Source organism: Actinia tenebrosa, unplaced genomic scaffold (assembly GCF_029948245.1).
Source record: "Actinia tenebrosa isolate PJP-AT-01 unplaced genomic scaffold, QUT_ActTen_1.0 PGA_scaffold6__47_contigs__length_16458017, whole genome shotgun sequence".
In the NCBI taxonomy this organism is placed as follows: domain Eukaryota; kingdom Metazoa; phylum Cnidaria; class Anthozoa; order Actiniaria; family Actiniidae; genus Actinia; species Actinia tenebrosa.
The window spans coordinates 11998616-12025953 of record NW_028292583.1 but is presented as its reverse complement, the minus strand read 5'-3'; the positions used below and the strand labels follow the sequence as shown (position 1 = coordinate 12025953).

The 27338-nt window shown below is 36.7% G+C and overlaps 1 protein-coding gene and 1 long non-coding RNA gene across 7 annotated transcripts; one reads left to right on the top strand and one right to left on the bottom strand.

The window, feature by feature from the left end:
• Window positions 1–1629: 1629 nt before the first annotated feature.
• On the bottom strand, window positions 1630–26089 carry LOC116299012 (stAR-related lipid transfer protein 13). 6 transcript variants are annotated; one of them, XM_031707622.2, is made up of 20 exons: window positions 25963–26089; window positions 22831–23022; window positions 20573–20615; window positions 7820–7891; window positions 7670–7751; window positions 7505–7553; window positions 6063–6727; window positions 5804–5923; window positions 5491–5537; window positions 5306–5407; window positions 4895–4978; window positions 4599–4724; window positions 4239–4369; window positions 4023–4160; window positions 3876–3929; window positions 3649–3795; window positions 3308–3474; window positions 3032–3157; window positions 2535–2711; window positions 1630–2356 (listed from the first exon to the last, which is right to left on the bottom strand). In XM_031707622.2, the coding sequence occupies exons 1-20, from the start codon at window positions 25975–25977 to the stop codon at window positions 2245–2247; spliced, it is 2649 nt and encodes an 882-aa protein (XP_031563482.1). In that variant the 5' UTR covers window positions 25978–26089; the 3' UTR covers window positions 1630–2244. The 6 variants fall into 6 exon arrangements, with proteins under 6 accessions (XP_031563482.1, XP_031563481.1, XP_031563483.1 ...); XM_031707621.2 differs by lacking the exon at window positions 25963–26089 and adding an exon at window positions 24026–24339; XM_031707623.2 differs by lacking the exons at window positions 20573–20615; window positions 22831–23022; window positions 25963–26089 and adding an exon at window positions 19973–20201.
• On the top strand, window positions 11534–14855 carry LOC116299013 (uncharacterized). The gene is made up of 2 exons (XR_016121545.1): window positions 11534–11809; window positions 13930–14855. It is a non-coding gene; the product is annotated as an uncharacterized LOC116299013 (long non-coding RNA).
• Window positions 26090–27338: the final 1249 nt, after the last annotated feature.

Genomic DNA, 27338 nt, shown 5'->3' with positions numbered 1-27338 from the left:
ACATTGGCCTATTGCCCGGATGTACACTATGCTTACTGGCTTCTCATCTCACCGACTCATTCACTTTTTTGCGCACGACAAAGTGTTTTGTGTACGTACAAGAAGCTTCTTTTAACCACCATTATTATTCCGCATGGCCAAGAAAAAAGAAAAAACCTTACTTGCTGGAATTATGGACGTGCGCTTTTGAGAAAAGCAAGAAATATATTTCCATGATATTAAAGAGGTCACGCTCGTCTATTGATCGTTCAGCAATGAATTGATCAATTCATCCGGTTATAGCACGCGATCTGTTATACTTTTCTGTCTCATAAAAATCCTACAGCCTATTGAACCTTGACTATCAGATAAAATAGTCATATTTGCCATTCGTCCTTGAACTAAGCCATTGTGGTGGGATTGTGGGCATAATTATGCCTTCAGAAGAACGGAAATCAGTATTTCATTACTAATGAATAAAATTATATTAAAAAAGAAACCGCTGTAAGTAGCACTTTGCGTAATGATAAAAAGGTAAATTATACACCGTGAAAAGATGGAAAAACTGACTGACGTTTCGGACGCTAGTCCTTCGTCGGTAAGTTTTTTCATCTTTTCACGGTGTATAATTTAGCTTTCTATCATTACTGTTTCATTAGAAACACCGACGCAGCTCACACTAGTTTTTAGCTAGTTATATCTTAGTATTTTGCGTTTCAAGTCTCGCGATATTTATGTATTTGTCTTTAACGCTTGGTCACGTAAGTGTACGTGTTGCTTCCACTTCAGTTGTTGGCACGTACTATGTACCACACATGCTAACCTATCGATTTTACCCGGCACATGTACACTACGTTCCTTCGCCAGTAGATTGCTAGCAAGCATCCTGAATCGACTCAATGTGCTTAGCGTGCTAACTAATAAAGAAAACCTTAACCAAAGGTTAAACTAACATCTGCAAACTTTATGAAACCAGCCCACCCAGGTTTATATAGCAATACCAGCCTTGTACTATCTCAAAAAACTCACCAACGTGACTAGAAGTTTGAATAAAGTGGAAAAGACAACTTTGAATACCGGCTTCCGTTCATTTTACATCAGGGAAAGATGGTATCTTTTGGATGCACTGTTTTTCTTGGGTTTTTCTTGATATTTCCTGAATTCAAAGGTCGTTGACCCCACTTAAAGTCATTTCGAGATTCCAACTCGTTTGTTATCTTTGTTGTTGTTCTCAGCAGATTTACTATGTAAATTCTACCCTACGCATATAAGAAGTTGTTCTTTGCCGTTTTCTTAAAAGGTTGGTTGTTTTTCTTACTGATCTTTTGCGTATTTTCAAAAAAAAGTCGTTTTAGGAAGGGAGGACGGTGTCACGCGGTTTTATCTCAGGGACACGAAACACGTGGTCCTAATGAGATTTTGGCGGGAAAAAGCGCGCACGTTCTTTCTTTCTTCCTTTTTTTAAACAATTCATTCCCATCCTTCACTTCTAAAACTAAAACTCATGATAATTTCATGTTAAGTCTGGCAGTAACCTTTGAAGTATTTTATAATTCAAAGAAAAGTTCAAAGGGCATTAATCATGTCTCGCATTTCAAAAGCCAGCAGAAAAAACAAAACATTCCATTCTAGAAAAAATTCCAGTTGTGGTAATAATAATAATAATAACGGTTTATTAGGAAAATTAATATTTACAAGCTTGAATTCTTTTAAATGGCGTCTTGAGAGGAATAATTATTAATATATTAGAATATATAATAATGATTGGCATCAAATAATTTAATGAAAAACTAAGGGATGCTGAAAGATAGTTTACAAGCAATGAATCAAAAAGAAAACAAAAAAAGAGAAATTGTGTGGCTCCAAAAATTGAGCCATGAAGAATAAGTTTAGAATTGTCATCGTGAGTGGGTTTTAGTCAAACATTTTCACCTCAAATATATACAAAATGAGGCAAGTGATCATAGAATTCTGAGTCTTTTTTGTGTTCAAAGGGGCCTTCTTCACAGCCCAATATATAAAGAAAATGTTTGTAAAGAAATGTCAATAATGGTGATTTGAAATGAATAGACAGCTCAATGCAGCCCCATGTGAGGACCTGCCCTAGGACATTCAATGCACCATAATTGTGAAGAAAATAGTATACTAGGAAATATTATAGTGTATGAATATATACATGCATGGATACCAAAAATTTGTATGATGCAGTCAGCTGAGAATGATTTAAGAGATCTTAGTTTACCTATCTTGATCATTATTATTAATTTAAACCTTTGTTTCTGGGCCATCACAACCAACAGGAAAAGATTCTTTGATTTTCATAATGGAAGCTGCAACCACTGGTCCTATCTTGTTATAGTATTCAGGTGTTCTTCCCCTGGAATAATAACATATTTAGTATGAATTATGTTTATGAATCGGGGACAAAGGAGCATAATTTTTATTTGGGGGGGGGGGGGGGGGGGAATGAAAAAAGGTTGCATTGAAAAAATTTTTTTATCTACTATGACATATCGAAAAAGTAGGAAGAGCGTGCCTGCTGGTATGTTCTATACCTTAAATCTATCCTTGTGATGTGGGTGAGTCTTGATTGGCCAATACCAATTGGTTCTATCAGATATCGTTGTGCTAGAACAGTTGCTTCAACACCTTGTATAAGAGGTGCTTCTGGATGGCTTACTGATGTGCACACCAACACACATGAACCATGCTCAAGATTTCTCCTTCTTGCTCTGGAATTATATAAATACACATGTTAATTATCCATCATTTGCCCTTTTATGGACAGCTTTATGCACAAATATACATAACCTTTTTGTAAGGGCCGATTAACATATAATCTATCTCCTATATGTTTGTAACCACTAATAACTAGCAGTTACTAGTTGGGATTGTGTTGGCGTGTTGAATGCAACCGTAATAAAGTTAACTTACTGATGGTTCTGGCATATTTAGTCCTTTATCACAATGAACCACTCACATAAAGTTACAAATTGAAACTCCAATAGGGAGTTCTGGACCTTGCATATGAAAGTCATGATAAATTTCTTACCTCAGCACTACATGTCTTCTCTTTGGTTGCAGTATCATGGATTGGGTTACATAATGAAAGATATCAATGTCTTCTGAGATCTTTTCTACCACATCCCAAGTCTCCAAGTCTTCATCCCAAAGATGTCTACAAAAGGTAAGAACTCATTCTAAATTTACGCTTCATATCAACTATACTTAGATCATTGTTTTGTGAACTACATTTAGTGAAGGGGATTTTATCTTGCCCACATCACTAAATATTAAAGTGCATGTGGTTTATATGCATATAACTTACCTCTCCTCTGTGATTCTTCGGAGCACATGCTGTGGAGGAGCATCTACATCAACCACTCCCCGCCACAGTCTTAGGGGACATCCATCACGGATCTTCTTGTAAGAAACTTCAACTTGGTTTTCATGCCATGGATGAGATACCCAGCCCTTGAACTTGTCTTTGGCTTCCTGGTTAAAAAATGTCAAGAAAAATAAGTTATTTCTGACTAGTACTTTCTTTGGCATAGGAAAAACCTAAACATTTCAAATGTGAGAGGTTAACAACAAAAGGTCATTGTTCCAGTGATGACCAATAGTGGCACCTGAAAGATACTTAAATAACACCCTAATTTTGTTCCTTACCTTCAGTAAGCCAGTAATACAAGATTCAATGTATGTGTTGTAGTCATCAGAGGGATTAGCCTTGTTTTTACCCAGCTTTTCAAGGGGAGCTGGTTGACTTTGCTCAATGAAAGAAAACCTGCTTTTCATTAAGGTGTCTTCAGGAACCTGAAGTAGGGAATAGCGTAGTGCCTGTCAGTCTAGTTAACATTTATAGTGTAGATAAACAGTACCTATGGTATGCTTACCGTGAATATTCTGTCTACTTCGATTATCATTTGAGTGAGGCATTCATGTGCGGCCTAAAGAAGAAAATAAGTCACTTTTATGTTCCACATTATGCATTATAGATAAGAAAATAATGGTTGATAATAGATTATCTTTAGATGACTTACCAAGTTATCAGTAAGCTCCTTGGAAGCTTTGTTCATTGGGGTTCTTTTCTGGCGCTTCGGTGCAGAAGGGTCTTCTTTAGATCCACACAAGTGAAATAGTGATGGTGCAAAACAAACACCAAGGTTCTTCTCATTCATCTAACAAAAAAGTAAAAATAGTAGATACTCAAAAATGGAATATGCAACTGACAAACTAGAGAACATTCTTGTTCTTACCTGGTTTACAGGTGCATTAGCAGCTATATCATTGAGAAAGAGTAGCAGTGTTTGTAGGGCTTCCCTGTTCTCATCAGGCATCAAAAGGACGGCTCCTTGTAGTGCCTCTAACCTCAATTCTTCTGGGATGTCTAAATGATAAATAGAGATTGAAAACTGTTAGACGCAAAAAGGGTACCTATGCATGTGTTTAAGCAAGTTAAGTAAGAAGTGAAAAATGGCATTGACTTTCATTAAATAAAGGAGTAAAATATAATGAAATTGTCTATTAGGGATATATATTTCAAAGACACTATTCATACTTCTCAATGTGTAAGGGTCATAATTGTCAAAAGCATGTTCTTAATATATTCCACTTACGGCTATAAATAGCTATGAACGTTTCTGCAAGCTTGGATGTCAGGATAGGGTCTGGAAGATCTCTGAAATATTCCTTCAGCATGTCTGCTAGGTCATATGGTGACATTCCCTCGAAATCAGTCAGATCTGCCAAACAATACGACATTTTCAAAATAAGATAAGGGCAATACCACGCAACAGCAAATGTTATAGGCATAGGCCAACCCTTTGGTTGCTAGGTAACACCTCATGATCCTAGTATTTAAGGCCATTGCCATGGTAACAGTCTTGACATGTAAATTCAATAATTTTTCTACCTTGGTCAGTTTCCATCATTTCTTTCAAGTTCTGGATACGTGATTTTCCACCAGACTTCCTAAAGATGCCTACAGCTTCAACTCCTGCAAAGTCATTAAGATAATATTATAATTATTTAATATATAATTCTATAGTGATAGTGATGTTTGACAAGCCAGTATTCCTTAAGCAGTACAAGTGTAGTACAAGCAGCACAAGTGTAGTGCCACAAAGCAGGGAGGATTGTTGGAAATGTTGTTCTCTCAATACTTTAGCCAATTCCTGGAGACAGCGTGTTACTGTTTATGGAAAGGCGAATTGCTTCCTCTAATGATGTTGTGTTAATTGGCTTTCCTGTTTAGCATTATATCTTTCATTGATTATTTTAAGTGCTAATTGATAGGGTTTTCTTGATCTACTTGCACACTTACCTGTTCTTTGTAAATAATTCATTGCAAAGAGAATAGACTTTGGTAGAGGTTGGCCACTACGCTGAAGTATCACAGACATGGGAACTCCAAACACTTTCTTGTCTGTTCAAGTCAAGAATAAAAAGATATATCAAGCGAACAAATATCTAAAACCACTTTTAAAACACCTAATCTCCAACACCAACCTCTGTAGTCAGGCGTCTTGAACTTCTTAAGGAACTGTGGAAATGACCTAAAAAATACAAAACAAGCTGTTTATGTTATAAATATACATAGCTAGGTCAGGTTCTATAATCCAAATCCAATTACATCCTAATTATCTCATTATGTTTACAATTTATTCATTTTATTCATAGAAAATTTAGATTAGATTAAAATGAGACTACATTTCCAGAAGTTGTGTTAGTATTTTCCTTAACAATAATAATAGTATATTATTAAATTATATGGTGCTAATGTAATATAAATATGATCAAATGTACCTAAAATATTTCTTACCAATTCCACATTCCTCTGTTAGAGTGTGCATATCTCTCCATCAGAGCTGTCAGTTTTAGCAAAGAGTACTTTCTTAGTACAGCTAGTTGTCCAGCAGAAAGTTTACAAATCTTTGTCGACCTAAAGAAAATTCACATTATATGTAAGCAACGACCATGCTGGGACAACATACCAGTCACTCTTTAGTGCAAACAAAAAGGTTAATATAACCCTCTGCAAATAAACAGTATTATGTCAATGCTATATTCTTTGTACTTACAGTACATGTATATGTGGCTTTGTTGACCTTTCAAAGCTATGCCATCTCGTCCTTTGTATATGAGACTTCGGCAATCCATCAGAAGTACCATTTTCAGAAAGATCAGTAATTCTAGAATTTTTCACATTTACTAATTCTGATGGCACATCATCCTTTTCATACTCCTCATTGTCAGACAGTTCATCTGCAGATAAACCAGTTTCAGCAAGGTCTAAGTCACTAGTAGTGAAGTTAGTTCTATGGTTTTTGTGTGACTTTCTTAATGCTGATCCTTGATTATGTTCATTGGAGACACTTGATATTGATGGAGTACTAAGGGAAATACCACTAGGCATATTGTCATATAAACTAGAACGAATTCCTTCTTGCAACGAAAGGTTCAATGGAGATAACGATTTCTTAGGTGAAAGCTTGTCAACTCCATGCAATGATAGTTGCTTGACATTTGAGTCTATGCATCTCTCATTCAGTACATCAGTTGATCCAGATTTGTGTCTTAATGAATTTGTTGAGTTTGAGTTTGATGCTGAGTTGGAAGATTCACTCCCACTTAATTGTGATGAGGGCCTTTTACGTCTTGACCAATTTCTGTTTTTGTTCTGGAGTTTCCATCTTGAACTTAAAGTGATAAGATCTTCTTCATCAGAGTCATACCCATCGATGTGCTGAAAACGATTAGTCAAAAAAAACATCAGAAAATGGGTTTGGTTTTAACTTACTCTGACGAAGGAATAAAATCCGAAATGTCAGTTTCACAAAGCTTTTTACAGTGATTCAATTTATCCACAAGTTCCTGCTATGAATTAAAAAGAGCTGCTAGTAAAAATTTTCTGAAAAAATAACTTGTCATTTTACGAGACAAGATAGTGACACGATTTGGTATCTAGCTGTAATGAGTATTTATTTTGAAAAGGGTTGCAGTTTAAAGTAGAACAAATCAAGTTGCCATCAATACTAATGTCAGTTGGTTACAAAGAGACATGGTCACGTTTCATATTCTTGCCATCGGATTGTGCTGTAGTTAAACAATCAGCTTTTGTGGTACTTAACGGTATGCTACTATTATTTATCTTGTATTAGCTGATTGTGCGGTCAGATTTCCCACCTTAATTTGATCCTCTACATATCTATATCTCAACATATATCTAAAGAAGGGTGGATTTAGGGGTGGTTCAAAGCTAAGTTCCTCCTTTGTGATAGATATATTATCTAGAGAAGACAGGTCGCTCAGTGTTTTTGACCCCCTTCTGAGCTTCCTGGAACTTTCCCTCACTGACCATGTTGTCTGTATCCCTTTCAGAGTAACTAGGGGTCATTATCAATCTAAACTTTGGGTGTTTCAGAAGACTTGAGCAGCATTGAGTGATTGTTAACAGGTGACAAGTTTACTGCAAGCCAGCTGTATTTAGTAAGTACTGCTCATTTATAAAGGAGTATAATACCTTAATGTGAAGGTTCATTTTTGAACAGTGGTTAAGTGTCTGAAGTCGCCTACAAGAGAATTGTATTAATTAGTATCAACAAATAGTTCTTTTTTCAAAGCCTAGAATTAGTTCCTAAATGGACCCTAAGAATTCAGTGCAGAAAAAGTGTTCAAAGGGAAATACCTGTAGAGAGACTGTAAAGAGTCTTCATCAAGGAAGTCATGTTCTTTGATGACTACTGCTATATCTATAGGAAATCTCCCCTCTGAAACAAAACAAAACCGGTCATGATAAGGTTGATCATTGCATGGTAACTGAATATTGAATAGTTACCTTCATATGATTGAGCATATTGAGGAAATCCTGCTGCCTTCAACCAATAGCATGCTTCCAGTGCCTCTAGCTCTGTCAAAAATATTAAACCATATTAATAGAACATCATAAGAGATAAGTCTCAATAATCATTTTTATTGCACTAATTTAAATACATCTCTTGGTCAAATGTCTACTCAAATCTCTAGATTGTAAAACGTTGGTCTATATTTGATGTATATCTTTTACTCCAAAATGTCAGTTTTTTCATCTTTTTGTGGTGTATGATTTACCCTTTTATCACTGCTGATGTATATTGAGTGTGGCTTCTTGTCAAGTGCTTATTATTGGAGAGTCTACAATTGATAAAAGTGCAATGTCTTATCACAAAGGGTGGCAGACATAATCAATTCTGTCAGATGTACTAGTCAGCATATGATTTGAACCAGTAATGGTTGATGCAAGGACATAATATGCAATCTTATCAACATGCATTTCTATGCTATGCTCAACGCATCCTAAAAATTACTGGGCTATACCCTTTATTGTTTCGTCCTTCAATATCATACTAACTGGATGAACGTCTACGTTTTTCTTGTTGTTTATTGTTTATGCTAGTGCTACTTTAATCTATCACTAAGACTGTACGTAAACAAACACTGATTACTGTTATTAAATAATAAAAAAAAACAGAAGGAATCTTGAAACGAATATATGCTTGTTTATTTAGGGTTATTCTGACCCGTGATGAATTATCAGGCCAAAAATCGTTCATTTTTTTAACTTCCATGGAAAGACCCTTGCTTCTGATAAAACCTCAAAAGTCATAAATGTAATTTAATGTATGTATGTGTGTTAATGGATGCTAAAAGCTCCTAGGGATTAAACCAATAGCGTGATAGGTGGTCTAGCTTATCAATTTGATATTGGAATAATGTCTAATAAATAATGTAAGATAATGAAGTAATGAGGTAATAAATCTGATCGAAATTCCCTAATGTTCCTAATCTTGCTATAACTTTTAGTACGTTAGTTCTAACACAGCACCCTAGTTTTGTAGTTGAGCTTGAAATACGTTTGTACACGGAACTAAATAAAATAAATAAATAAATCCAATCTTACAACACTTTATAATAGACGATTACAAGACATAGCAATAATAATGTTCAAATATCATAAAGGTTTATTACCTACATATTTAGAGGATATATTTATTGCTAGGACTATTAAGTATTATTTATTTAGATATTTATCTTTCTTATATTATTTTTCTTTTTTCTTTTTTTTCTAGCTATAGATTTTTATATTTAATTATTAATTTATGTTGTGTCCTCAATTAGCTTGATAGCTAAATATTTTGACACGGTAATAAAGTTTATTATTATTATTATTATTGTTATTATTACTGAATACCCCACATTTACTCTACGGGGTACTAAGATGAGAACAATAATAATACGATGTTAAAGAACCGAGTTCAGTCAGTTTCGATATCAGCAGGAACACGCAATCACTTCTTGTTTCTCTTTCAAACTAACAGCGCTCAGCCTAATTGAACATTTTCATTTTAGTGAAGATTAGAAGCTAACCACTACGGTATTGACTCTTTGAAGTGTATTTATAACAACTGACTCTTTTTGACTCGACTATAGCGGTTTTATTCGTGAGCTAACCTTTTTCCTTAGCTCTGCTGTGAGCACACATCCATTGTATTTTAACCGTTATTGGGAAATAAGTCTAACTAAAGCACTTAAGAAGTGGACTGAATGATGTCGTGCTAAAAGGAGAGCGATGTGTTCACTTCACAGTAGGAGCCAACAAAAGATTCCTAATCTAATGAATAAATCATCTCTATAAATACAAAATACTGATAAACCCTAAACTAACCAAGATCAACACCTTCGTGATCAAACCACAGGAGTTCACAGATACCTATAGATTTTTATTATCCATACAGAATATTGTGTAGAGTCTAATATTGGATATTATATTTGTTAAATAAGAAGTTCATTATTTCTATGGTGTTTTACTAAAAGTAGAAGTCGTTCAATTTTTGCGTTTAATTTTCTACCAAACACGAAATGTGAAATATTCGTTAAATACAGTAAAATGAACAGTAGTGGTAGAGAAACAGCGTGTTTAACGGCCCAGAAAGTTTAGCTGCGTAGCATCATCTTCTTCAGCACAGTGAATCAAACCTTCGCTCAGAAGGGAAATATTGAATCTATTGGAGTCAGATCAGTAACTTAACACATTATGAATATAAGGATGGCAGAAAAACTATTACCATCACGGCTGTAACACATACATAAAATGACGATGCGCTAAGTCAATTAATTATCATCTATCAAAACACACAAGTGTCAAAAGCCACTTATTCGCTTCACTACTGTGATGGAAGAAGATGGCGTACATGATGGTATACTATTACATGTCATTCTAGTCATTCCTGTCGGTCTAATGCTTCGTCATGTCATTTTGCTCGACAGCTTCATAAACAAGTAAATACCGTTACAGCCCGGCCTTTCTACTGTATAATGTCGAGCTGTTGTAATATTGAACACAGTATCGTGATTATTATGGCTAACATTCGCTAAGGTCATTTAATAACGTATTTTAACAGTAGATCATTAGTAATAGGCCAGTGGTTGAAGGAAAATACTGCTAGTACTCAGAAAAATACAGCACGCTACGTAGTAAGTCTGTTGTGTATTTGCTTAAACGCTCAAAAACCACCACTTAATCTCTGTTTTATTTGCTTACCACTGACCATTAAGATTTTGTCGGTAAAAAATAAGAGATTGTGTGGTTAAAGCAGTTCCGCCCATTAAGTGAACAAACCAGCGCTCATGAACTGTTATTCGGTTGTGAAACGATAAAGAATCAAGCAATAAGTCGTTAACTAAGTGTTATAATTAGTCCATCTTGGAGCAGTATTTAGACATTTTGTCAATACCGATTATTTTCATACAAATTAACTCAAAATGCCAACAATTTTCTAATGTTCTCAGTTCAGTGAACAACAAGTTTGATCTGTAAGCTTTGCCGTAGTTTAGCAGAAAAGACGGTTATACACAATAATCGCTCTGGCCATTAGACTGTACAAAACTGAATTAGCAAACACCTTGAAAATACAACAGCCTCGTCTAGCGGCTTGTGTAAGGACGATAACAGAGTGTGAAGGGTATACATATATTGACAAATAGCACGATATTTAGAATAGAATAATAAGGTACTCTAACAATGTTTTCCCTGTAATAACAACAATAACCTTAGACATTTGCGCGGCAGACGAGCAAGAAAATATAGGCTCTATTTTACATCCCGACCGTTCGACAGTATATCGAATGGCGATGACTGACACTTTTACCTCTGACGGACGCCTTCGACTTGTTCTTACGCTCTAAGAATCGTTGAAGCATTTTGCGTCGTCTCTGCTTGGGTCTGTCTGTTTGGTCAGATAGAACTACCATTTCCCATCGAAAAGATGTTCACGAAAGAGAGCGCCGGCTTCGGGATCGTTCCGGTGATGACCGTATTGTAGCACAATGTTCAAGTTGTTTTTTTGCCTAGAAGAAAATATCCTACGGAGCCAAGCTAGGCTCAGGGTTAACTTAAAGAAGACTGGAACCGAACTGTGCAATGGTATCCGCGGACACTTTAACCTGAAGTGACAAGCTGTCAATCATCTCTCCAAGACAGAGAAACGTATACCGGTACTTGATAGGAGAGTCAATCATGGTGTTCACTTGTATCCTGTCATACTCACTGACGTCTAAAACGATTCTATAAATAAACCTGTAATGTTTGACCTTTCTCGAGGCTCTGAACCACTGTGTGTGGACATATTGTGATGTATGCCGCTGTCACTTCTATTAGTGGTCGTTTCATGGAGATATAACATGATGCCATGAAGATTGTTGATTTGCATGCCGCGCCATATCATGACAACCAGACTATAACACTTAATGACTGCACTAATGGATCACTACGCATCACACATGCATTGAGGTACAATATACAATGCTCAAGTCGATTATTCCAACTGTACCCAATATCTCAAGTCAAATGCTATTGTCTAACAAAATCCATCGAAGGGAAAAAGTAGTGCAAGATACCGAGTTATACTAATCAGTATTGCTATAATATATCTGTTGTTTCAATGATGTGATATTCATCTTCACTGGTAAAGGAAGTGCTGCCCAAGTAACATACGGCACTACTGATACAATCTGCTTCAATGCATTCCCTCACCTTTGGCTATGGTAACTAACTTCATTAAACAAAATTTATTCAAACGGCTAAAAACTAACTATGTACATTCATCCTTGTGGTTTTCTCTTTCTTTCCCTCATTTTCTAATTCAATTTTTAAGGTTTTTTGTGTGCTTAATACTGAAATGTATACTGCTAACTTTCACCAGACCAGTTACGTATGAACTATCTGACGGCATTGTTAACATTTCTTCCTAACCTCGTACTAATATTATTTCCGCGGCATGATATTGGAATCATATAGTTGAGTGATATATGAACATTATGAATATACTATACCAGAAGATATTCTTTCTCTCATTTATCTAGAGTATTCGTATCGAGTGTTGATGGAAATATTATTATTTATTGTTCATCATAGATAAAATGTGTCCCTTCTGATGCTGAGAAAAATAAAAACGACGATGATTCATCATTCAAAATTTCGTATTACAATAGTGATAATAACAATAACATCAATATTGTTTTAATACACTAGGTAAAACTCTTTTTCAAATTGTTGAAACTATCCAAAAAAGTGACAAAAGATGATTCATTAATAATGATAAATGATATAACAACTGACTAACGTTAGGTTTGTTGTGGTAATGGATTCTCACATTGGAACAGGACAAGTTGGTTATATATGGCTACTATCTTGGATTGTTTACTAGCTTGTGACTGACTTATTAATAATCTTTCCTTAAGTAGATCAATATTTCCATATTGGGATCGAACATAGGGTCTGATATACGACTAGTTCTTATGCCTAATGCCGTATCGCTATCGTAATTTGTATCCAACTGAGCTGTTAGGTTCTATATAATCATTTTTAAATAACTGTGATATAATAAATACCATTGGTGAGTATACTAGTGTAACGGACCAGCCCCATCATGGTGACATCTCGTAGGGCCAAGGAATGACTGAAAGGGTACAACTGTTCTGATTTCGTTCTCCTTAGACCAGCTGTACAGGTAGAGTTCATGGTCTTCATACAACTAGAGACTACAAGCCAGACTACTGTATTGTAATACGTGGTTGGGTGGGTTATGACGTCAGTAAAGACCTACCCCATTACTGTCTACAAGGCTGGTCACAAAATACATCCTGGGAAGCTGGCTTGCATGGCTAGCTTAGTTCCGCCCTTGATCTCACCAACATCCTTTTGACATTAACTCTCTAAATACCATAATTAGTCGGCTTAATTTTAGTCCATCGATGAGAAAGATAAGAATATTTCTATTTTTATATGTGTCATTATTAAAGCAGTAATAGATAAGCTATTGTATATCATTAGAGTCAGGGGCTACTCGCTTCATAATGCAACATATTCAAATCATCTCAGTGTTGACACTCCCTGCTGAGAAGAGTGACTCAATGAATCAGGAATACAGTTCATTTTCCCTCGGTCATGATTTAATGCACTTAGCCGATCATAGTAGTGAGTGGTATAGTATTATACATCAGTCCATGCTACTGGTTAACACTTGATACTTCACCTTTCGTGAAAACACGCAAAGAACGACCATTAAAGACCACTCAAGGAGACAAACATGAACTATAAATAGATAATACTCTAGATGTCTTGCTTAATGAAGTAGGTTACAGACACCACGCAAACGTGTCTCTACTCCTACCAGGACCTGCATAACAGATGTATAACTGATGCATAATAGCAGGTTACATCAATCACGGATAGTTTTCAGGTTCCATATTTCAACCCCAAGAGATCCAAACCTAATCCTCCTTTAAAAGACCGACTGAAGCGAATGCCGACAATTATCTGATCATTAAGGACTTGTGTTATTAATCAGTACACCAAGAAAATATGCTTTATTTGTAGAAAGTAATATTTTTCTTACTTTTTGTTTACAGTTGGATTAACCTGTGTATTTTCGGTGATTAAAATGACGCTAAAGAAATAAAGTAGATGATGATCAGATGACAGAGCCTACAGCCTGGGAATACTGCTGCCACCTTTCTTGGCGTGCTGTCACTTGAATGAATGATACAGCTATAATGCGAGGGTAACACCTTCTTACGACCACGCCTCGTGTTATTAATGGTTCAGTAGTAATGTTAGACGAGTCATATTAGACTAGCTTATCGTCTTTAGGGTATGTACATAGAAGATTCTACAAGGTTGAAGATATTAAAGTGAATATTGGAAGCATATAACGTGACACTTGATACATCTAATCATGACACTAGTAATAACTTTTACGTCGGTAACAATATGTCATGTCTAGTAGAGAGATTGATACATCATGGTACATACAGTCTAGTAATAACCCATTCTTACGTCGGTAACAATATGTCATGTCTAGTAGAGAGGTTGATACATCATGGTACATACAGTCTAGTAAAAACCCATTCTTACGACGGTAACAATATGTCATGTCTAGTAGAGAGGTTGATACATCATGGTACATACAGTCTAGTAATAACCCATTCTTACGTCGGTAACAATATGTCATGTCTAGTAGAGAGGTTGATACATCATGGTACATACAGTCTAGTAAAAACCCATTCTTACGACGGTAACAATATGTCATGTCTAGTAGAAGGGTGTGTTCATAGAGCTCCACTTCCTCACAGCCCAATAAGGTTCCATATATCTTGACAATCAAAGTAAATAATATCACTCGTATCACAAAGAAGCTAGCAGAGCAAAGGGAAGTGTAGTCTAGTCTTGTGACGATCAGCAGTATCGCTAGGGGAAAAAGGCGAGCTTTCCTATTCACTTCCGGTTTACATATTTCTCTTCTTATCACTGAATAAATAAACCTGCATTCTTCACGTTCATGTCTTAACGAGTTTTTATAAGCTCCTATGTAGCACTTGATTCATATAGTATTGTTAAAAAGTATTGTACAGGATCTGTTTAGCTTGGTACCTGTGAATACTGATGTGATGGCTAGATACCCCTGCCCCCCCCCCCCCCCCAACATACCCTAATATATTTACTGCTGTATATTTGCGAACACTGATGTGATGGCTAGATACCCCTGGCTGCCTCCAACATACCCTAATATATTTACTGCTGTATATTTGCGAACACTGATGTGATGGCTAGATACCCCTGGCTGCCTCCAACATACCCTAATATATTTACTGCTGTATATTTGCGAACACTGATGTGATGGCTAGATACCCCTGGCTGCCCCCCCAACATATCCTAATATATTTACTGCTGTATATTTGCGAACACTGATGTGATGGCTAGATACCCCTGGCTGCCTCCAACATATCCTAATATATTTACTGCTGTATATTTGCGAACACTGATGTGATGGCTAGATACCCCTGGCTGCCCCCAACATATCCTAATGTATTTACTGCTGTATATTTGCGAACACTGATGTGATGGCTAGATACCCCTGGCTCCCCCCAACATACCCTAATATATTTACTGCTGTATATTTGCGAACACTGATGTGATGGCTAGATACCCCTGGCTGCCCCCAACATACCCTAATATATTTACTGCTGTATATTTGCGAACACTGATGTGATGGCTAGATTAAAGTATAAAGAACGATCGAAAATAGGAATAGATCAAAATGTACGAAATAATGTCGACAATAAATTATGATCACTATAGTGAGCTAAATGTTGTATCTGAATATCTACTGACCACACTCCCTATGTTACGTCATCGGCGTTGCTATAGACTACTCTAGGCAATAATGGATGATAAATTATCGCACTATAGCTAGTACTGTACTAACGGATATCGGAAAGACCTTGTTGAACCCCTAAATCCTGTAGTGATTAATAACTGTTAGAGATGAAAGGTTAGTCTATCTATCTGGTTGTATGTCTGGCTGTAATACTTGTGATTATCTTACGAATAACACAGACATCACCTACTCATTGGACCCAGTGTAAACAAGACAGTGATAGTCCATTATGGTCGTGTGGGGGATCATCGATGCCACCTTCAGATATACATGGCGAAACTATCATCAAACTACTTCAAACTTGATCTCATACACTCATTATTAAATACTTTGCCTTTGAATTATTTTCATTCCAAGCAAAGCCAATCTCTCAAGAGGAAGTAATCATAGCCGATAAAACTAGTGAACTCGATTAGATGTAGCTTAGACAAGAGGGTTTGTACGTTTTGTACGTTCCAAACTCCCTTTGTTTTGTTTATATAAAGGGTGGAACTCCAAGACTCTTGAAAAGTCTTGAAAGGTGTGTTTAAGGTGTGCTCTGCATAGGCCTGTCTATGATGAAGAGGTCTCTTGATCACAAAGTACCTTTCACAACACTCTCCTCAAGGGCGGATCCAGGCCCCCCTTCAGCAGAAAAACAAAACAAAACTGAAAAATTGGATGCTTTTTTATTGTTTTCCGTTGTGTTGACGGAGGAAACTCAATTAGCCCCCCCCCCCCCCCCCCCTGGCTGGATCCACCCTTGCTCCTAAGTAAGTCGCCTATGCGCACATGCAAGTATGGTTCTATAGTGCTATCATCAGTATTAGTGTAGTCAGATCTGATCTGCTAATGGAATACCAACATCAACACGATCAAGATTATTTGACACTAATAGATTGTCATTAGACAGATTGGATTCAGGTATTATCACGATAGTTTTGCTGCTCAACGTTTCCAAAAAAAAACTAGATGCACCGCCCGTAAGACGTATCTAGATACTTTAATTATTTGTTTGCGTGACTAGTCCTTGACGTTTTCACTTGTTAGACAAGTGTTATCTTGTTTTGCGCTGTACCTATCCAAAAATCATCTTATATCCTAGCATTGACCAACAACTAATTAGCTAGGGCCCAATCCGCCACGTTTACATAGTTATTACTAAGTAGAATTTCTGCTCTGCTTCTTTGCCAGTCTTGTGCGTACTCCCAGTACAATATTCAAAGCGATTAACAAACGATCAGAATTTATTCTTATATTTGACGGACCGACAAGACTGACTTTATAGTCAGACCACCCCAGATCGACGCAGCGGCGTGTGTGTATCACAGAGTGCCCACATCAGATAAAGGCCAGTAATGAAGCTATTAGTTTTGTAATCTTTGCGTTAAGCGTCCAGTGCTGCATGCCGATTCCACTGGCGATGATCGACTACTAACCTGATGTAAGAAACTAAAACAACCGGCTTGTACCCTGAGGGGTGGGGTAGGGAGGACATGCCTAGTACCCTTCACCACCCCTACTGTCACACACGCTTATCACGAACTTTAGAATCAATATTTACCTAATGACTGCTGTAGATGGGGAGGGGAGGGAGGGGAGGAATAGGATATGTTAACTTTCCCTCTACATTGCGGGTTATCAGGCGACAATCAACACCCTAGCCATTATATGAAAGAAGAAAACACTAGAACATTGGACAGGTTATTAGATAGCATATTCACTAAAGTATGTTATCAGTGTTAATAAGTAATGTCCTGTGTGTATATGTAAGGATTATGGATCTAACATCCATCTGGACAATTCGTTAATATCACTACTTCTACAAATATTTAATTCTTTATATTTGTTTGAATAATAAAACTTATTCAAACGGTTTTCCTTTGGTCTAATGTGTTTATATCAAAACGATTTGCTCAGTAAGACGTTGACCTAACCCTATAATATATCAACAGTGCTTATAACGATCATTGGACTTGATGATGATGATGATGATGATTTGCATCACTGATTCAAGGCGGTCGGCGGTCTTCTCGCATGTCGGCTCGAACCTTGGTATGTACCATCATATTAATCACTGGATTAGTGCACAAATCGATAATATATGATGAGGAAGATTGCTGTGGTATTATTATAACTACAACATTCATGCAGTTGGTTGCCGACTGTCGCATGCCTGATGTGGTAACTGAAGCCACCTTCTCTTCCTCATACCCTCCCTCTATACCTTGTTGGTACTGACCGCGGGCTGAACCCGTGTATGAACCGTGCTAGACTAGACTATATCTTCACCACTTGAAAACCTGGGAGATAACAGATGACGTGATTGATACCTTCCTACCCCGGCTTGGTGATCTACCATCACCTGAGGGATCACGAAGAACAAGAGAAAAATTGTCTTCCTAAAATTGCATTAAATTTTAGTCTATTATCGTCTTCCGTGCCTCTTTCAGGCATCGCTATGGACTCTCATTTTATGGCTCTCTGAATCTCACATTTTTGTCAAAGATTCTTTTCTTATCACATACTCATATCCTCTATACTCCTTGAAATAGGACTTTATCCTGATTAGGAAGTCTTACTTTGGAGAAAACTTTGGTTCGACGCTTTGAGTCGTAAATGAGACGGCTAGCAGTAAATGAATTGATGGACACTACTGACTCTAGTGCTTAGTTTAGCTATATATATAATATACCTTTATAGAAGAGAGAGTTGGGGATCTTGACTATGACACTACTGACTCTAGTGCTTAGTTTAGCTATATATAATATACCTTCATAGAAGAGAGAGTTAGGGACCTTTGGTGAAGTTGACTTCCATGGAGAAACACGGAATTTGCATCTGCAGATGGTGAGGATGTCAAGATGGCAGTGAGTATGTATCTTGAGCATTTTTACTGGTTAATTCTCGTGTGATGCTCAACAAATACTGAACGAAATCAAATCGTGCTTCGCTCTTCTCTTTATAAAGAAGCCACACAGCTTATCTCAGTACTTGTCAGTAATCAGTCCCTCGATAAGGCAAAGCCATTTTACAACAAGCTAATTTGATTACCAACAAAAAATGAAGAGATATAAAAATAATCGTAAATGATAGCGGTATCAGTATCTATCGGTTATAAACCCTTCTCACATCTAACTACCCAGCCTTAATCAAACCCTCACTATCTCTTGAAAAATTTCTTTGTGTTAATCATCGAGTTACATGACTATCGACATCTTTCTCTGTTCTAACATTGAACGAGAAGAAATGTTTTAGCGGCGAGTCGATGCAATACTATCAGTCAGTCATTCCTCTAAAACATTTGATGACAGCCAAACTAATCCATTATAGTTATCCTACATGTGTTACTACTCATCATGGATCATTATGGTATACAGAACATCATGTGACGCGCGGATTACGTGCAAGTAACACCGATTTTCTGCTATCTCGAGTGCGTCGTTTGCTCAATCTTTCCAAGAAGAGACACCGTATTCATCATGTTTAAGTCATATTATCTTTCCGTCAGCTGTAGAATTGCCATTTACATTATCGTAGTTTAAGCGCTGTGTGCCGTCATCGATAATGGGAAATCCAAGCTAGTTTACAAAACACCGGGAAAACATCATCACAATCACTCAACTGCGGTGATTTTGTTTTTTCTTCTAAATGTTTTTTTCTTTCTTTATAGTTTGTTTTGTTTTACTTTAATTAATTGCCTTTTTTGTTACAGTTTTTTGAATTGTTCAATAAACTCGAAAGGAGTGTCAGGAGAGACGTGCTGCATGCAACACCCACCAACCTAATTAGGAACTCCATCAAGGGAAGATCATGTTTGCAGTTATTGTGGGGGGGAAAAAGAATTTTTTGCTCTACTGAGTTTTACACTCGAGAAAAGGAAAGGTCTAAATAGACTAAATACTTCTTTCTTTAGGGTTTAACAAGCAGAGATTGTGTAATAATCTTCAGGTATAATATGACTCTTTCTTTATAAATAAATTGCTCATTAACCGCGGCGAGTTACCTTCAGATATTTGAAAATCTTAGGGTTCGTTCTCACAGATACAAAATAGAGCTCAAGATTAAACTGTAATACTGCAATTCAATAGATGTAATTATAATGAATCTAGTAATGCAGAGGGGAGGGCTGTCAGTACACCGACATGGGTTCATCAGTGAGGCCGTGACTAATGATTAATCTTATCAAATCAGTTCAGCTAACTAAAGATCAAAACAGATAAATATAACTAAATAACTAACATAAACTAACTAACCTTGTAAGTGATGCTGTTGCTTTTGTTCTTCCTCGCAAAAGAAAGATATCTGGCCATATTTAGTGTCGAAAGACGTAATGAAAGCGCTACACAAGTTGTAATGATGACCTTTGTGGAAGTATTTGGTCCACACCAGACAATCCATTCTATTCATTCGAGTATTGAGTAAACTCTTGGTTAGTTTATTCTCTTTCTTTGTTCATCGGTCAGTACTCACTGACGAACCGCTTTGAAAAGAAATTCATTCAAATTCGAGCGCTTCGTATCGCTTTAAATGACAAACCACTTGTATCGGAAATGGTGCAGTCTAGTGATTGACGTAACAGACCAGTTATTTAATTAAAGTCAAGGCACGTTCGTTCTTTCAATCAAAATGGCGGCAGTACATCTCACTTCCGGTGAAATTGAACCCCATTATATATTGCCGCAGGTGTTTCTAGAGATATGAATTAACTAATGAAAACTAACCGCCATGAATCGTACAGTGTGTGGCTAACAAATAATACTATGCACTAACTAACTAACTGGTTAGTACTTCACAAGATAAAGTGATCTATATCAATATCAATATCAATTTCAATAAGACTATTCTGGTCTTACCTTGAAGGCGACTAGAGTTCTCTTCTCTTTCAAGAGTTGATAGCTGTAACCACAAAAGAGAAAACCATAGATAAATAATCCGGCTATCGTGGTTGGCGCTGATCATCGCAGATTCTAGAGGCCTTTGATGTGTGTGATACTGAAAATCTGATTGCGCTTGCAGACCCCTGCTATCAGACCTATCATAGCGTTTCATTGACTCATTCTAGAAAAACAATTTAATAAGTGTTGGGTTTGGGTCTGACTATTCTATCATGAAGAACAGTAGTAATAACTACTCTGTAATAAGTACCGGGTGGAGGACGGGAGTGAAATATACTCGGGGTAGGCCGGCAGAGTACTGACGGAAGTATGGTTATCGGTATGGAATGTTGTACTTCTGACCAGGAAATTTTCTTATTGTAACAAAAGGAAACGCCTTAATTTTAAGTGGCAACTTTATGCATAAAGAATAGTGGTATACGTATGTCTATTACTGTGATATGATGTGAGAGTATATTAGTAGTTGGTGTGGTTTACGAGTTAAAAGCTAGTCCTTTAGCCGTTTACACCACACAAAATACCTAAATGAGCCTACAGCAGGTAAAAGAGAGGTGTGCTTCTGAAGTGTGCTGACACTTAGTTCATCATAAAAGTGATTAAACGGTACGGTTTTGGTGAATAGCGGAGAGTTTCTGGTTCAGATATCGAAAACCACAGTCTGTAATCCTCGTGAGAAAGTGGGTCTGTTGTTACTATAGTGTGGTTAGACGTCACTGACGTCCAGTTTTATCTAGGAGCCCTGAGTTTTCTCCTACTCGACTCGATAAGCAGAGAAAAGGTGAAATCTAAAATACTTTTTACACGCCTCATACGGCACTGACACGACCGACAATACTAAAATCCATATACATGCACACATATTGTTTTACGTACAGCGCCCAAGTGTATATGCAATTGAAAAGATCCCCACGATCTGACTTTATCATTCCCGTACTAGTGTCAATCTGTCGCAGTTGGAGTATTATTAGGAAAGATTTAGTTATTCCATGGTAATTCGTTTAGACATGTATAAAATAGGCTTGTCATCTGTTGTCTTTCCCATCACCCAGGAAGAAAACGGAACAAAGCTTTGAGTGTAAATCCCCCACTTCCTTTACTCATGTCCGACCAACATGGACGTTCTGTCAAGCCGTGGCGTGCATGTCAGTGGTATAAATACTAGGTTTCTCAGTATTGTTGTCGGGTTAGAATTAAAATGACCACAGAGGTAATTGTCTGCTATATTAGCAACTCTAAAGACCAACTGAATCTTTGGCCTCAGTTATTCATAAGTGAACTCCTATGATAAATACATCCATGGCCCATTAACGACTATACTTGTCTTTCTCAATCTACCTGATATAACTGAAGATCTCGTGTCTCATCTACATGTTTCAATCAGCTCAGTAATATAGTCAATACTGTTTTGTTCTTGTAGTGATTTTTTCCTTCGTCACGTTTGACTTCTCGTTTTCACTCTTTCATTCACTCTTTTTTTTTTTCTTTTCCCGCTCATTCATTCATTTAGTTACACATATCTATTCATCACAACAATCTCAAGTTATGATCATCTGGCAGTGCTTTGTCATTTTTTCTTTCCTTTCATTTATTTCGTTATTTTATTTCTTTCATCGTCTTATTTATTTTCTTTATGTCACACTTCTTACAGATATTTTAAAGTCATTCACTGATAAACGGTTATCCTGCTAACAATATTTACTGAGTTACGGATTCCTTTAAAAACAAAGCCTTGTTTATACCATATTCAATAAATGTTTTACTGGTCAACATCTATGTAGGGGGCTGTTTATCTGTGGTTCAATCTTAATGAGACCACTCATTTCGGTCGTGCACAATGTCATGCGTAAAGGTAAGGTTTGTTTTTATATTTGATAAACGATGATGACGCGCACATGGTATAATGTTACAAAGTGTAGTAGACATTTGCATAAGGTGGCAATTCTTTAGTAACATTTAGTATGGTCTGTACTTTTAAATCTGTTGTACTTAATTTATTTAACTATATCATAGTAACTTTAAAGTACAAATAAATCGATTGATTGATTAACCGTGGCTTACATCCATTTTGTTATTTCGGTAATAGTACACTCCACAACTACAGCATCTTAGGATTCTTAGGATTACTCTTTCCTCATTTGTACGCGCGGAGGGTTTGGGCAAACAGTAGCTATAGAAACACAGGCGTGTACAAGGGGAGACTGAAGAAACAGGATTACCTTTTTGATATCCCCTTCACTTTGATACTTGGTCACGGTAGGCATGTCTTCATAAGAATCTTCATCATCAGAATCAACAGGTGATATGACAGGCATGAGAAACCTTGGTGATGGTGAAGGAGGGGAAGATTTTCTACCAAGGATAATGTTAGGTGATGATACACTCTCGGTAATGGTACTTGCTTCCATCCGCTAACAATAAAACAGTCATTAGAAAACATTTGTAATGAGTAGTATAGCTACACCGCTATATTGGTAACAAGTATGGATATTCATAGACGTATGACGTCATCAATTGGTATTAAAATCTAAGTATATCTGTGAGTAGGTATCCATTAACGCACCAACCAATCATAGTGCTTCATCACTTCCTGTCATTAGGGATTTTTATAGCACTGATTGGTTTGGGGAACTCTCTATTTCTGTTTCAGGAAGGCATGTGCCGGCTGATTTAGAATTCATGAATGTACAGATTCAGTGGGATTAGAATAAAATAAGTAAAAGTATCTCAATAACTTATGCCATGTTGCATAAAATCTATACTATAAAATTGTGCAGCTATTTTACACCAGTACTGATAAATTAACGAGAATGAATATTGAAAATAAAAAGCGGACTAGAACAATCTTGATGGTGATTGTTGTATTCATTCGTTCATAAGCCAATATATTACTGATTCAAGCCGTGGACAGTTATGTATTATTGATGTAGATCAGTCTCAACTCACGATAACACCTACAAAAATAACGCGAACGATCTAACGATTCTTCAACAGTTTACTCATACAAAAAGATTTTCGAATGTTTTGAATCAATATTATTCGAGTAGAGCATGGTTTTAGCCTTTTACGACGACATAGCTGATCCAAAATAAGCTATTAAAATACTTCTATTAAACTGGAACGATTCGTTGATTTAAGAAACATCCATATCGGGCTAATACTGATTTAAAATATTAGGATATGAGTAAAATTCACCCTGATACTGAATGTCTTTTGCGTATTGGACTTGACAGAATAATCCGGCCTTCCCTTCACTCCATTTAAATGACTCAAACATTAAAGTCAGTTTATTTAGATTCATCCTACTGACGAGTGGATGTAACGACAGATACAGTGCCAGTACCGTGTGCGGCAAGTGTTCCAAGAGAGCCATAAAAGTCACTAGCGGACATGTAGTTCTAATCAATACCTTACCATACACAAAAGCTTGGCGCCATCCCGTTCTTTCATCTGTTCTTTCATCAAGTATTTCCTACTAGTTTTTCTAATTTGTGGTTGAAATAACATGGTGGACTTAAAGGGCAGACAACCATTGACTTTCGTTTTGCTATCGTGCTGCCTCATTTTGTACAGACCACAGCAAGTTATCAGTCGCAGGTTTATAGCGCGATCACTGGCTTCAAAAACACGAACCGGCGAACAATCCTTCAGCCATGCATATCACTAGTATTTGTTATGCGACCTTTTTAGGTAATCATCATACTGCTGAATTAAACTAACGACACTTGTACGTCAGGCGAAACAACTATGGAATATCAATCATATATGCACGGCAATCGGTTATGTTCTGGTACGGATCAGGAGGTTGGTGAATATTTAGCAAGAATACATTACTCTATTCTTGTCGCTGGTCGCATAGCGACGTCTTCCACCTGTTTCGTCTAGAGATCAATGCAGTTAATCGGTTCGATTTGTTATGACTTAGTGTGACCTTGGACAACCCTAATCGACACCCAGCCAAACTATCGACGATGAGAGGAAACCTCGTATGAATATAGAAGAAAAGAAGTCTGCTATGAGAGTCATGGCCAATAAAGTTATGTAAGGATGTAGGTATATTAAGCCCCGTTTACACTGGCGATCTTTGCTGCGATTTTTGCTGTGATTTTTGTGGCAATTTTCAGAAATATAAAATCTTTTGTCTCATCCTTCAAAAGAGACATTCGTTTAGGAAAGTCTTGGTATCCTGAAAAAAACTTTACGAGTAAATTCTTTACCATTATTTATTATGGACAAAATCGCAAAAAAGGTTATCAGATTAAACACGCAGTTAGGAAGTGACTTGGAAGAGTCTGTATATTGATGATCATGAATACAGACAACGGAATGAGTAACAATTCAGGAAAATATTCTACTAGAAAAATAAGCCGATAGTAGTGATTGACGTTTCGACATCATCAGATGACAATGATGATCATGTGAGCATTCAAATTAGTGAAACTGAGGAATTAGAAACCGAAGGATACAGTCACGTGATCGTGAAGTATATGAATGTTACTGAATGAAAGAATAGAAGGGAAGAACACTCGTATATTATTCAAAGATGTAAATTCGTTTTGCAGAAACAAAAGTGTTACTGGCGTCGCATTATTTCGTTAAATTTTATTATACTCTGTTACTTTATGTTATGGGTGTATTTTCTCCGATAAAATTAGCCTAAATTTTTTCCTTGACAATCAGCTGTCGTCTTACTAGTGACATACTAGTGTCGTACCAGCGTCATATAAAGATGCTGGATTTAATACATCAGATATATTGAGAGAATCTTGCTTCCACTGATGTGTTAAAACAAGGTGGTCGTCTTAAGAATACCTCAAATACCTTGGTTTGTTGCGGTGTTCCTTTATGTGTTCTTTTTTTTTTAAACAATTTTCTTCATATTTCTGTCATCATTACATATTAAAATATATTATCTTCTAAACAATAGAACGAGCACAATTCCCTTTCAAGACGATTGACTTTAATTCTTGGTACATATTGTAATGCATAGATTGTATGGCAGTTAATAAACATTACATGTCATACAGACCGGCACCTAGTGAGTAGAGCAACACAAGTCATGCTGTGTGTTTAAATCACTAGAGTAATGCACACTGAGCTAAACTAGAAGGTTTTCTACTAAAGAAAAACTATCATGAGTTTTGTCTGTGGTTATTCTGTGTTATTCTAAGTATGTCGACTATTCTTTTTCCTTTCGTTGAATAAACATCGTGTTAATTGTTGTTGAGAATGGAGGCATTCTCTCGTAACAGACCATTGATCATCTTAGGAATATTTACAGCTAGTGGTTGGTACGTAGCTCATGTTAGGTTCATATTCACGCATAAGGAAATAACCGGTTTATTACTTACCTTTAAGTCTAACATAGTTGTTCAACGCGAGCTGCTGAATAGTTCGTAGGTCTTGACATTCACATGAATAGCATTGTTGCTATCACAGTCTTGATGTTTTTACAACCAACTTGTTGTACTTGGATTAACTACTATCTTTCAATATAGACTGAGAGAGTCTTAACTCGCGTCTATGGATGTTCATAGGATGATCAAGGACACCTAAGTTACGAGTCATCAGTGGATAGCTAGATGATAGAGTTCATCAGCAGTAATCAAGAGATCTGTTAATTGTTTACTTAAAAGTCTTCCATGTGTGATAGCCAATTGTGATTGGTAGATTCCTTTGTTTCTTTAATTGTCGACGTGTATTTCACTTAACAGAAAACATTACCTCATTAAAACATGTTCTATGTATCCGGTTCCTTATTGGCTGTACTTCAGCTCTGACATTTCACAAGATGTTCAGATAACAAAATCAACTAGAAATCTCTGAAACTCTCCAAAGGATCTCCGATCTTTTCTCTATGATTTTCTTATTAAATTAACAAAACTCAGTGCAAACTCTGGATTACCTCATGACATCATTACTGACGTATATTATCCACACCCAGTCCCTTGGCGATGGCTTGCGAGCAAAACCATCCCACGGGGGGAGAGGGGAGGGGGGGGGGGGGGGGAGAGGATGGAATAAAAGACTGAGAACTTCTGCATCCCTTTTTAGCCTTACACGTGGATAGGATACTTTCTTGATGTTCCGTTTTTGCTGTAATCAGTCTTCAAAAATATTTTCATTTACCTCGAGAACTTCCTCTTCGTTTTCCTCTCCCAGACAAATTCTTTTCTGCTAGTTCCTAATAGGTTTTCAGCTTTCTTAAAAATCCGTTATTGTATGTATGTGGGAAGCTCCATGCCCGCAATCTTATGATTTATGAATTATTTTTGCTCTTAGACTATGTGAGGTACTGTGTTTCTCAGCCACATCGATGTTTTAAGTCTTGCTGCATCATTATGTAGGGGCCTGTACAATAGTATTTCACAGTAGCCTTGGCATAATTTTAAAACTAGGGTACGTCAGCCTTAGTATGGCGAGAAAGGGTTTCATTCAACACCAGAAACAAGTACTTGTTGACCTTGATCTAATAGACTCAACGCCGACTCAGTGTAGTTTGTGATACTTCCGTCTTGATGGATTTATATCGTTTTGTTTTTGAATTAAACCATTCTGAATTAATTGTGTTCGTGTTAATCCTGCACTGACCACACGTTTGCCCCACTGACGTCATGAAATCACCCATGCAGTATAGAGGAAATGAGGGAACCTTTTCTTACCTGAAACTATCAATGCTATTTGATTAAGTACTTCATGAAAACCATTTTCATTAAGTTTTTATAAA

Coding starts and splice junctions, on each gene's coding strand:
- LOC116299012 (XM_031707621.2), bottom strand. CDS start 24,175: ATGAGGCAGCACGATAGCAAAACGAAAGTCAATGGTTGTCTGCCCTTT. Junction 23,023..24,025: donor GCGCCAAGCTTTTGTGTATG/GTAAGGTATTGA, acceptor TTTTATTGTTAG/CGGATGGAAGCAAGTACCAT. Junction 3,158..3,307: donor CGAAGAATCACAGAGGAGAG/GTAAGTTATATG, acceptor TACCTTTTGTAG/ACATCTTTGGGATGAAGACT.